At 37.7% G+C, this 13,786-nt stretch overlaps 1 protein-coding gene across 1 annotated transcript in view; it reads right to left on the bottom strand.

Moving 5' to 3' along the window:
* LOC104542915 (alpha-1,6-mannosylglycoprotein 6-beta-N-acetylglucosaminyltransferase A) overlaps window positions 1-11,263 on the bottom strand; it is a gene marked incomplete at its 3' end in the record, with an annotated part of 43,721 nt that extends 32,458 nt beyond the window's left edge. Inside the window, exons 1-2 of the mRNA XM_010187381.1 lie at window positions 10,873-11,263; window positions 6,790-6,957 (exon numbers count right to left, since the gene is read on the bottom strand). Coding sequence (XP_010185683.1) covers window positions 6,790-6,957; window positions 10,873-11,110 — 406 coding nt within the window. The remainder of the gene's footprint in view (window positions 1-6,789; window positions 6,958-10,872) is intronic.
* Between the last annotated feature and the right edge of the window lie 2,523 nt (window positions 11,264-13,786).

Here is a 13,786-nt window from a genome sequence, read left to right as displayed (position 1 = left end):
CCCACACCCCCTGGTTACTAAACAATCACATGAAGAAAAGAGGACTGATTCTTTGATCATGTTTGTGCAAGCAGATTGCCCTATCCGATGAAATATGCTTAACACAATATTGTCCCACAGAAATCAAGGGCTTCTTTCATAGTTATCTTAGCAAAGCACAACTGTTAAAAGCTGAGCTGCCTAAACCAAAGACATCTTGTGTCTGTCACATGGAACCAAAGCTTCAGCTGCAACAGAGCAGCCATGTAGACAAGCTCTGCCTCTAAGTGCTGTGGTTTCCTATTTCCCCATTTCTGTTTAATCATCTCAAAGAGCAACTTTAAATTTACCTGGGGTCTTATTTGTGGCAGTGGCTCAAAGCTTCCCATTCTAAAGGCTGACGAAATCTCTTATCTGCTAGGCATCTGAGGTTTAGCTTAATACTTTCTTGTGTCCATGGGAATATATTGCTTCCCACAAATGCAGAAAGAATGGCTACCAAATACCTTAAAAGCTTTTCAGATACAGCTTGGATAAATAAAGCCAGAGGAGAGAGAGAAGGAAAGAGGACTTTATTGCTTCTGAAACCAAATGGCTGAAGCCTTATAAGCATCTTTATTAGCAATTCACTCTCATAAATGAAATAGAGGTTCTGACAAAAACAGTTGAAAATTGTCAGTAGAAACCACCAGATTGTTCCATGTTTTTGAGGAAGGAAGGAAAAAAAAAGGGAAAATATGCTTAAGATTTTACACATGGATCTAAAGAGAAAAAAAAAGTAACACTAACTTCCCACTCAAGCTACCCAAGGTGCTCCATGGCTTTGCTTTTTAACACTATCTATGTAGCCTCACCCTCTAGCAGAGATCTCATCATCAGTTCCTGCAGGATTAAGAATAAAGATATTTGTGATACTAAGAGCCTGTGCTCTTTCACACAACCCGAAAGAGAAAAGAAGCTGTTCAGCTCTTGAGCTTCCCTCAGTGAAAGCTTCTGCAAAACCACGTTCAGGGGAAGAAACCAGGTGTAACACCACATGACAGACACTAAACCCCAGCACACTGAGGATATGAATACACATTACAGTCAGTACATAAATTAACAGTGCTATTGTCTGAGTCTGGAAAGGAAGAGAGATATTTCTGGTCTCTAAATGGGAACTTGAATCAAATAAAAGTTTGAGTTCCTTACTTCAGCGACAGCTGAGTTACAATCCTTGCTAAATCCTCAGTGTTTCCTCCTACCAACTGTTATCACCTTCTCATTATGAACGAGCATAATCCAGATGTGTTTTCTTCAGATCTTTTTATCTGGCAAACACTCTCCACACCACCACAGAGCGATGTTTTCCGTTGCAGATTTCACCACTGCTGCCTCAGTTCTGTACCACACTTGACAGACAGAGGTGGAACAGTGTTTTGTTTTTTTAAAAAGGAACTTTTCTCCATGACTCACCAAGTAAGGAGCATAACTGATGAAGAGACCTTTGTAAAGTGACATGTAACTTTATTTCCAAACAGCTGCTAAATTTTAAACACTGAGTCATATTTTTAAGATGTTTGCATGCCTGCCCCAAAGTACAGTTATAAATCTTAGTAAAAAAAATAGGTTTTACTTATGCTAGGTAATCTCCAAATACCAGCATATTTCAGCTTTCAGTATGTTAATGAACAGACTGCTTCACTGAAAGAAAAAGTCACGGGCTCTCTACCAAGTAATACCTATCAAATAAATTGCTTGTGCAGACTACAGTGGTCGAAGCACAGACTAAAAATGGATCAAAACTGTTTTTAGGAAGCCACAAGCATTTCTGTTAGGCTGTTACAAGGCATAAATAGCCATAATGGCTACTGCTTGGCCAGAGATGACTCAACTTCTGTCTGTATTAATAAACCTAAAATAAAGATAGATGTTTTTTCTAAACTGCAGCACTGTTTGATAATTTCCCACGCCAGCGCATCCTTCTTCCTTTGCTGACAGACTCTTTCAAATGAGGTATTGCTCATCCCTTCATGAATTAATTTTTAATGGATTATCTTAGCATAATACTCCAGGTAATAATACCTCCCGGTTCAACACTTGTCTGGACCTCCCCAGACTTTGCAGCTCACATTGCCTAACACTTGCCACGGTCAGACCGCATTCTTTTTTTTTTTTTTTAAACACTTCTTTGAAAAAAAAACCTCTTGGATAGCAAGATACTTCCCTAATATTTTTTCTTTCCTCAAGAAACTGTCCTACTTCATCTTTCTACTACTGATGCTATCATTTATTCACCAGGAAAACCTACAGAAGTTGCTGATAGAAAAGTTTCCTAAGTTTTGTGAGTCCTTCAACTGCTGTTTGTATACAGTCAGGATGTCATTTGCAGTTTTAAAAGGAGCTACAAAACTCATTATTATTAGGTCTTATCCATATGGTTCAGAGGAAATTCTTCATCTACTTTTACACCTGTAAGGCTGCACGGGCTGTGTATTCCTTTATTATATTAACACTGGCATTGAGTTACAGGGAACTGCTGCCCACTTGCACAGAGCAGATCTGTTCCTTAGGGGAACATGAACTACTCAAACTCTTTTGCCCAGGCAGCTGCAGTGACCACTCTTAAAGTTTGGATATTCTCAAAAAAAAATGTTAAAGTATCAAAAATTACGTAGATTTTTTTTTTTCTTCATTAGCAATAAGGATGATAGATTACATGTTACAATGTCAGGGGACTTAGGTAACTGAAGGTGGTTTTAATTCAGCCATAGAGCATTAGGAGTGACCTTACAAGTTTATTAACTATAAATAAATTTCCTGGACTAATGGACATTTTGCCATCAAGATATATACTGGGCAAAAATTGTTCATTGAGAAATATCACCGTTTTCAACTAATTGATTTTTCAACCACTCTGCACCTGACAACCATTTCTCAACACATTCTCTTCACTGTTAGCTGGATTACTGGCATAGTCACATTCAAACTCCTATCTGAGCTAAGCTAAAAACAATGTATGAATGATCTGACGAACATCCATACATTCTAATACTACAAATATTCCTACAATATTACTACAATTAGACTGTTATTCTAGTTGTCTATATAGAAAAGGTGGAGAGGAGTGGAAATTTTTTTATAAAAATCCGTATCAGGTCCACTTGCCAGTGTCCTTAATCTCACAGAAAAGAATTTTGCAATCCATAAATCTGAGTCATGGTCACACACCGGTTGTGTTTAATAAAGTCAGATAAAAACCATAACCTGGACTGATTTCAGTAGCTTGACCCTGAAACTAAACCAGGATTCTCGCATTATCACCATCTTCTACCTGTAGCATACGGATATTGTTCTTGGGACTGCTTTCTGAATACAGCAATGCACCCAATGAAAGAAAATTTCACTTGCAGAGAGGCTTTGGGAGGAGCAATGTTCATGAATCATCATCATCTCTGCTCCTCCTAGTTTCCAGATAAGAGATTACGATCTTTTTTTCCATGGAAGTGTTACTAATACTTCAAATACACAATGAAGAAAAGCCCACAGCACACTCAGATTGACAAGTCCAGCTTTGCATGGTAGTCAAGTTTTAAATTACAAGAAAAATATTATGTGTTGATTTTGAGTTTGCGTCCAGTCACAATCAGCAATGACGACAAGTATTTACAGTATAATCACCTTCCTGTCATTCTGTTATATCTTATTACTTATCACTTGTATCTGCTCAGGTAGCATATAAAACACAGTAAGCTTTACACAAGGTCAGTGGTGACAAAAGCCAGATTTCAGGATTATTAACGACTCCACTATTTACCACCGAGGTTTACAAGCAGTGCCAACAGATGCTAAGGTGCAGCTTAGGCCTGCATGAAGCTTCATTTATTTCAGAAAGGCTTTCCATAGGTAAAGGGACATGGTTATACAGATTGTAGAATCAGGTCTCAGTGGACTGTGACAGCTCACAATAAATACATGAAGTAGCTCCACTGGAAGGAAGACTCTTCTAGGAAAGTCTGCTTATGACACTGCACTGTTGCACTGACGAATGAGGCTACAAAAGGCTTAACTTACTTCAGAGCTCTAAGCAGAAACTCTGAGGGAAAAAAGATTTGCAAAAAACCCCAAACTCAAACTCAAGAAGTCTTAAAAAAGATTTTTTAAAAAGTCTTTAAAAAACATTACTAAAAGTACTAAACATGTTGTTAGGATGCTCCATAAATACTGAGGGAAAAAAGATTTGCAAAAAACCCCAAACTCAAACTCAAGAAGTCTTAAAAAAGATTTTTTAAAAAAATCTTTAAAAAACATTACTAAAAATACTAAACATGTTGTTAGGATGCTTCATAAATACTATGGTTGTCCAGACCGAGTGAAATCACTAAAAATAGCTAACATGAATTTGTCTACAGTCATAATTAAAATATTAAAGCTGATAAAGAGAGAAAGAGTAATCCCAAAGTGTTTGCTTTCTGTGATCATTTCATAGTGTAACAGCTGAACAAACTATTGTAAAGAAAACAATTGAAACATCATGTGTATTTGTATACATACATGTTACAGCTCCAGTAAAATGCAAACTGTTTGGTAACAAAATGCCTTCTCTACAACATTTTTCAGATTATCTCAATTGTTCTAGCACAATGCCAAAGGATGCTGTTGAAATATTACAGCAAAAACCAACGCTGTAGCTGGTATTGTAATCACAATGTTTACTTACCTAGCTTATTTTCTGAACAATTCCTTCCTAACAGAGAAGATACTTATATTATGATTCTACTGGAATTCTATGGCTTCCAGAGTTTGCTGCTGTCAGGAAACTGCTATGAAGACAGATGTAGAAACGAGTTTTTCATTTCTATTTGCCTGCCTCTGATCAGATGAATTTCCACCAATTGCTTCAAATGCATGAACAGCGGGCACTTTAACCCATCGGTGCTGTTCAGCCTGGAGATATCTGAAGAGTAACATTATCTAAACAGGTACCAGAACACCACCACATTAAACAAACCTTAAGAAGTTGTTTCCTAAAGGTTTTTCTGTTGTTGTTGTTTAAAATTCAGGTATTTCAAACTTAGTGTACCAAGAGTCAAAGGTAAAAAAACCTGAAGCTTTAAGACGACAAATAGTGTTCTTCACCACAGAGCAAAACTCAGGCAGCAAATAGCTACGTAAACACCACAAACTGAAAACTCCTACCAAGCTCCTTAGATGTTCCTCGTGTGTACTAAAATTGTGAATCTAGCAAGCTCCAAGAATAACAAACAAAATTCAATTCACCCTCAGAACTGTTGAGAGACATTTCCTAGTCAGATAAGAACAATGACCCTTTGCTTATAAATGTATAAGCAACATCCCGAGTATGCTTCTTCCAATTGTCTGCAAATCCATTGAAATAACAGCATCAAGCCTCTCTTTTGTCTAGCTACAGAAAGAAAATACACAGGGATGTTTTTCATTTTATACATAGCCCAGAAACTAAAATAATACTGTACTAGCTCACTTTCCATCAAAGTGGAAGATCTTCTAATGAAGATCTTGTGTTGTATTCCTTGTGGCAGCAACATGGCTCACCCTGTTTGTAGTCTACAGGTGCTATACCTCTTCAGTGACTTGTTTCTAATTTGCCTTCAGTCTAACAAAGATGAAAGACACAGGAGGGGGAAAAAAGGTACCACAAGGTCATCAGTAGTACACCACATATGCAAACAGCTGTTGTAAATGCCTATAAGCATGTTTTTACTATGTAGCAAGAGAGGCACAAAAGTCTGTCTCACCAAGAGATAATATGTATGCCTTTAGCGTTCTGCTACAGACTAATGCAGTGGGGCCAAAGCAGCTGAGGCAGCAGTTCTGCTGGTAGACTATGGTCAGGTCACCACTTATACCTCCACTCTCCCAGACTTCCTTTCAGTGGCATTACCCTACCACAGGTAGCATCTGCTTCTCCATTTTGACAAATCTAAGAAGGTGACACCCTCTCAACAGAAGTATTTATTTTTACAGGAAACCCAAGCACAGTTGCCCTAACTCTTCTGCTCTGCTCCCTTTTTAGGGCTGCAAAGATCATCATCAGGGCAAACTCAGACCTTCCTATGGGTCAGGACAGCCAGCATGTCTTCAGACTTGAGGCAGAGCAAAATGAAGGGCAATAAATCAGGGAGTATAAACAAGACTTAATCAGTGTATCAACCACATTCACAGCTGGGAACACTGAAGGAGCAGAGACATGGAAGTGAACAGGCCAGCAAGATATTCTGCCACCACAGCATGACTCAAATGGTTTGGGAAATTGTAAGGGTAGCAAACAGTCCATTCACTGAAGACAAAATTAATGACTTCAACTGATGTTTTGAAAGACATATTTATTAAAGCTGAAGATTCCAGGTATGTTCTCTCTGTATGTCAAACCATAAGAACTATTAAGCAGAGTAGGAAGGACATTTTAAAACCATAACCAGTAATAAACATAATAAATGTTTTCTTTCAGTTAATAACCAATAAATTGCATTAGGTAGAAATGCAGAGCAGATTCATATCAACCCAAGCACTTAGGTTTAGAGAGAAAACATCTGCCCAATTTCATTGTTCTAAAGTGCAATCATTTAATGTATGAAACATTAACTATGGACAAGGTGGACTACACCCCTTTGGCAGAGAATTTGATTTTCTTTAACGTGTTTAATTGACTGCCATTGATACTGGCTAGACTTTGAATTTTGATTCCTAAGACATTCCAAGTATCTAGCAGTGAAAAATCATTTTATGGCCAAGAGAAAAAAAGTACAGATTAAACAGCCCATAAATATTTTAAACGATTGTCATACCCACCTGCTACATTGAGCTTTTCAACTGTTCCTAAGCTGGGAGCAGGAGTGGTAGTATTGTTGGTAGAGTTTGCTCCTGTTCCATTAAGTACAAGATTTTCCACCTTGGACTCTAGCTTCCCAATGCGCTGTAAGATATTATCCAACAAGACAGCAAGTGTCTTCTTCAAATCTACACGTGAAAAAGAAAAGTTGAATTGCTTAATAACGCAATACATGCTGTCAGACAGAATCAAAAAATAGACACAAGAATGAGACTGGAATATATATAGCCACTTTCTCAGTGCAAATCTTTGTCATTAGCAATTCTATGCACTAACGTTCCCTACTTGGTTCAGCCTCAGATACAAGTTTCCCTGGACGTGGAACGCGCCTTGCTGTGTATTTTGTAGAGCATTCTGCAACTCATATACATATCCTATCTTCAAGGTGAAGTGTGTGTCTTTATGGGTACACACACAGGGAGAAAAAAAAAACACATGCTTTTTAAAAGCTAGAGTAATAAGCTGCTTAAATTTTAATGAATCTAAACCCAGATCCACACTCAAGCACTATTAGAGGAACCGTCTGTTAGAGGCTCGGTCACCTGGAAACAAAAACCCCCTTCCCAAAAGGGACAGCTTTGAGCTAGTACAAAAACCTTCTCCTGCATCTCCTCCACCACAATCAGGTTCTGCACTGGCAAAAAAAATGTTCAGTTCAGCCTTTGTCATACACACAAAACACCATAAACCACCTGTTTCTTTTCTTCAGTCTGTTGGTGATTGCCTCTACCTATCTATCTGGAAGCAACACGCAGTACCAGGAGTTTGCGTATCAAATGACAGCCTAAAAGAGTTAGCCAATTTTTCTTTCTTTCCCTTTTCTTTTGTTTGGATTTCTTGAAGTAACGAAGACAGTTGGGCAAGCTATAGGAACTGTGGGCAACAGGGGAAAACCAGACCTCGATCAGACTAAACTGTGTAATTAGAGTGGCAACAAGCCAAAGAAGATGACAGAAAGTATTGTTCTTTGTTCATTTACCCTTGTCTCAGGATTAAAGAATTTACTATGAAGAATTTACATTATTTTCCCATTTAATTACATAAAATAATTATCTGTGCATATGTAAGATACATTTTCTGCTTTTCATGACTTTAGAATCAAATAACTTTCTGATCTGTAATAGAAAATTTCTCCATACATCTGAAGAGACTCGTCTGCCCCTGTATCAGTTGCATTTTTGCCATACTTATTTTGTGCTCCCTTTTTTCCCCATGACTAGCCCAATTCTTGTGCAAATAAGAGTATATAAGAAGAGGCTATCAGTTTTACAAAATGTATGATTCTTTTTTCCAAATAAAAAAGGAATTCTCTTTATTCCATGGAGCCATAAAGTAGATCTTTTTCTTTCTAACTGTGTGTTTTTGTTTGTCCTTCAGAGATCAGAAGATGGAATCGTAAGCACCATAGATCTGGACTATTTTAAAAGGGGTCACTTAATGGTATAGCGTGTTGAAGAAAAGGAAAGAGTCAAGGAGGGATTTAACATGGACAAAACCATGGAACAGAGGGAGGAAAATATCTAGGGAAAAAAGTAGTAAAATAAATTCAGTAAACGAAGAATAACATAGCGTACATAAAGGCATACATGGATCATAAAGAGAAAATGGTTAAACATTGTGATTTTTAAATACTGATACCAAAACACTGATATGAGTGCTTACCAGAACAAAAAAGCAACTGGAGACTAGTTTGAGAAGGGGAGGCCAGAATAGATTCATAATTTTGTAAAACAGTTGTTTACTGCTATAAAAATCTAGTACTTACTGTGTATATTTGCACTACAGCTTTTCATAGGAAAGTGTTTGATCCACCTGCCTGAGAGGTGAATATATGGTAGAAAGAAAAAGTAAGCAAGGAAACAAGCTGTGCAATCACAATTAGGGAATGACTGAAAACATTTTGGGTGGGTAATAGCAGCCAAATCAAGCAAACTTAAAACTTATTCTTGAACATGGAAATCATGACTGTGCTTGCTAATAGCAATCAGAGGATAAGTTTTAAAAAAATAAAAATGCTAAATAGCAAGGGCATTAATTTTCATAGAATAGTGAACAAACTTCTACCAACTCTCATGACCATTAGTCATTCATGTGTTTATTCCTGAACAGCTAACTGATCATCTGCTGGCAACAAATCATTTGGTAAGTCAAACAGGACAAACTGATTTACTTAATAAGTAATTACCACACTCAGTTTTAGAAATTATTATTTAATTTGATGTTGTTATTCGCTCACCATAGGTCCTTTCCTTTCAGTATTTTAAATAAATACGTTACTATTGTTTTGCATCCTTCCAAATTAAAAACGCCTGTCCAAACTTGTCTTTACACTTAAAATTCCTCTTAGCCACGGAACTCGAAACTCCTACCCAACACTTAGCTTTGCCTTCACAGAGGCATTACAAAGTTACTTCACCCACTTTCAAATGCAGTTTAAGTCCTCCTGGGGAGCTTGACCACCATTTGGCAGCACGTCAATGTACTGCTCAGCGGGATTAGGAACAGGAAATGAATGTCATGGGCAACAAGCTGCAGGGAAACCCAGCCTAAGGATATCCTGCACTCTCAGGCCTACCTAGGGCACACACTAATGCAGTTACCCTTCAATTTCTGGAGACATCTTGTTGTTTGGGGTTTTTTTTGTTTGTTTTTCTTTTTCAATTCCCCTACCATCAAGCACCCTTACAAGATAATGGGACACTGATGATAGCTATAGAGCAGAGAGGATTTTCTTTTAAGTCTATGGACACAATTCTCTAGGGACCTCTGTTTGCTTGGAGTATTCATCCAGTACCACTCTATTTAGCTCCTGTTGATTTATAATCTTACAATACCCTTATAGTTCAACATACAGTCACAAATCAGCAGAAGTTACAGAATTAGGATGGCTTAACCAACAAAGCAATGTAATTCTTAGCTATGTTTGGGTTAATAATCAGACTTACAGGGAAGTACCTTCACATGAACTCAAAAAACTTCTTCTTCTAGAGGAAAAAAGTGGTAACAGAAACAAGACATGGAGAGAACCTCCCAGCAGGCTGGTTTCATTATGTGCACCAAAGAGTAGAGAGGATTAAAGAAAAACTAGAGAAAAAGCGGCAGCTATCATCTGTTGCATCCTAGTCTTTATTCTATGACTAAGCATACAAAAGACCTCTATCTAATTTCTTCTGAGCTGATTATTAAGGCAACTATAACAGAAAACAAATCTAGATGACTAATTAACCACTAATTCTCCAGATAGCCTGTAGTACATAGGTAAGTAGAGAAGAAAGTGAGTTTAAAAAATGCTAAACAAGTAAGGTGTATGATGTGATCTTACCAAATTGAAAAAGGGACCACATCTAACCTGAAATTGGATTTTTATTTTCATAATATTTTCTGGTAATATGCTTCATTATTTTCTGCTTGCTTGCTCTCACACATGCACATAAACTTAACTCTCACATTGTACAAAATGGGAGAGAGTAAGCATTAAAACTTGCTGCCAAACTTTTACTCACATAAAGAGTTCTCTACCCTGAGGCGAATATGATTGACAGGAGCTTAAGTTAATCTTATACATAAACTTAAACATTAAGTAAATTGGCTGAACAGAGAAGTGAAATGGAAAAGAAGAAGAAATAAACACAGCAAGTCTACACTTTATCAGCAAGGCAATTTCTTCTTCCAGAAGGAATTTCTTAGATCACTGGCACACAAACTGGAAAACCTCCCCAAGTTTCTTAAAAACAACAAAAAAAGTGTTGTTTTTTTTAAAAAAAATGAAGTACTAGCAAATAAGCTGAGACATACTAGATGTAACTACTAGACACATGTAGTAAAAAAACAGCAGACAACTTTATTTCCAAGGGAAAATAAAGGGACTGGAAATGTGAAATTTGTCCCATTTCATACTTACAAGTGAAAACTGTTTTCTCCATCTGTGCAGAAAGTCCACAGTGCAAAGCACTGTCAGTTGAGCAGCATTATCAAGTAAAATGCCTGGACAACTTGGAAAAAACCTTAATCAGATTATCAGGTAAACTAGAGCACACACTTACCATATGCTGTCACTGTCCCAACATAAGGACCATCAACCACATTTTTATTTTCTTCTGCTAATGCTTTGATGTATCTTTTGCTAAGATCCAAAATTTGCTCACGCAGGACTGTACTGCTTTCATGTTGCGTTTGCTGCTGAATAGTAAAATGCAGAAGCATCATTCCCCAAATGAACCCAAAAGTCACCAGAAAAAAGCCGAGTTTCTGAGAGGACAGCTTCCATGGAGAGAATGCCATGATTCCCAACGGCTTCACACAGTTACTACACAGGATCCTAAAGCACGAAGCCAAACAGCAAGTTCATGGTCCAGGTATATACATATCACAGAGCGAGACTCAGTCTTACTCCAACTCCTTAGTCAACAAATATCTGTATTTTAGTTCCATCCTGTGGCAAGAAGAAAGAAAAGAAGCAGAGTTACCACAACATACCAGAAGTTTTTCCTAGCTATACTAGGTCTTCACTTTAACGGGTACAAAATAGGAGCAGACAATATGCTTTCTTTGTAAATGTTTAATTTCCACTTATCAACACCGTGCTGTACCAGCTGGCACACAAAGGGGCTGAGAACAGCACTGGAAAGAGAACAAAGAGGGAGCGATGTGACCGAGCAGGTGTAGGACACCTTGCAGTACCTGGATCAGATTCAACGTCCGAAACCGTTTCTAAGCTGAATGTCAAGGCAAGGCTGCTTTTGCATATTTGTGTGTTCGTACACACAATACTTGGTGATGTTGCTGGTGTGGCAGTTTAAGACAATTCTCAACATAGTTCAGTGGTCAGAAAACAAGTAATTTTAGCTGGCAGTGGCACAGCTCGGAGTTCCTGGCAAGAGCTATGGCATATGGCAAGATAGGTGATCAGGAAATCAGACTCCCTCAGGGGTAAAGAGGAAAGTAAGAAATCTGCATTATTTAAGCCAATGCACTCTCCTGGCTTACACCGCAGGCAGTCAGCAGGCTGGAATAATCTCCTCTTGCTCCTGTGTGGCCTATGCCATGCATCGTTACTCCTTATTCATAACATATAGTCCACTGAGCTTGCTCTTTGCAACTAAATTAAAAACACATACTTCTGAACACTACAATATGTCTTTTGTATATAAAATTAATATTCTCAGAGCTTTTCACACACTAGGGAAAAAGAATCATAATAGCGGCTTTCAAGACACAGTAGGACCATCTTTTCATGGTAAAATCAAAGATAAAACCTGGCATAAACAATTCAAAGGCAAGAAAAGCTCTGTGATGAGGGGTAGAGGCAGGGTCCTTAGCATAAAACCAGACGAGAGGAAAGGTAATTCAAAGGTAATTAAGTGTAACCTATCATGTTAAAACACAGATTGGGTAAAATGTTATCCTTTTAACTTCATCATGCTCCCAGACAAGATTAGAAAACACAACGTTCCCTTCCATTCTGCACTCGCCCAGATAATGCAGATGTTCCTGGGTTTTAATAGGATAATTACACAGATGCCTGTGAGCAGGTTTTTCAAATTCCCTCTAGATCTCCTGTTTTCAGCTGAAGCAGCAGCTCTGCAGAGGGGCAGAAGTACCTTTGGACCTCTTATCTTCCAAAATCTCTTTGTGTGCATTTAGCATTATTGATTATTATTGATGGTAGCAGTGAACGTGCATTGCAGAGTAAACGAAAAGACAAGGGAGTGACTGTACCACAAATCTGTGCTGCTAAAAGAATAATTTGTAGGCATCTTTTGTTAAGAATGATGCAGAAAAATGAACTGCAAGCACACTGAAAAAGATTATAAAGCCCTGAAGTTGACTTTTTCTACACTTAAAATATCTCAATAAAGAAAATGAATGGTCTCAACAGAGAAAATGAAGGACTCTTTTTAATGCTGCTCTCAATAAATTAAAGTTAATTTCCCAAGAAATGGCAGAGGGAGGTTTCACTTCTTTCAGTTTATTTAACTACAGCCTTGGGACACTCTTGGACTGACTAAAAAAAAGTCGAGTATTGTTATTTCATTAAAACCTGGATGTTTTGCTATTCTCTTGCAATACGTGGTGTGAGAAAATCTAGAAAATTCCATAGTTTAAAACAACATCACAACTTTAAAAAGACATCTGAAATATTCAAAATTATCTCCCTCAGTGACTTAATTTCCAATAAGAACTGACAATGTCCTCTACAGCAACACTATCTGTGGTTACAACAGTCAGTATTTCTTCCCCAATTACCAGTTGTTTGTGAAGTGGAAAACACTGAATAAGAAAGTAAACCCATCACCACCACGTTTTAACAAACAAGTGCTAATGATTTTTTATGAGTAGTTATTTCGTAAAAAAACCCCAGAGAACATAATTATCATTAAAAAGAGCAATAAAAATGGCAAGTATTTCACAGTATTTTTTTAAATTTCTAGAACAGAAACAAGGATGATTACAAAAAATGTGTATGTCTAACATAGGAGAAAGATCTACTTAAATCCAGCTGTCCTGTTTTCTACTCTATCAATGGAAAAAAGCCTTAAATCCACTCAAGAACCGCAAGAAGGCAGACAGCAAATATCTAATTTTCCTACAAGAAAGGATTAAAATTCACTGACAGATGGAAAAATGGCCTCCACTATTCAAGTGCTAAAAGCAAAAAGAACCCCAAAACCCCATAAAAACCCCAAGCACCACAAACCAGCCCTATTTTTACTGCCATTTAAGCAATCCCAGTGGGTAGCAACTTGATGAGTGCCCAACATGTACTTAACTAATTCACTTTACAGCACTGCTGGTGGCCAAGGGGGTTTGGAAAGCGCACAGGTGGAGAACCTCTGTGCTTCCCACCACTTCCATAGCTGGGTGCACGCACACACTGACCTCAGGATGTGTTTAATCTTAGATTTGACAGATGTTAAGGACTGCAACACAACTATTCCACGGTTAATGATTACTACA

This window comes from Mesitornis unicolor, unplaced genomic scaffold (assembly GCF_000695765.1).
Source record: "Mesitornis unicolor isolate BGI_N332 unplaced genomic scaffold, ASM69576v1 scaffold19606, whole genome shotgun sequence".
Lineage (NCBI taxonomy): Eukaryota > Metazoa > Chordata > Aves > Mesitornithiformes > Mesitornithidae > Mesitornis > Mesitornis unicolor.
Note: the sequence above shows the minus strand (reverse complement) of the source record. Positions and strands in the feature narration are given on the sequence as shown.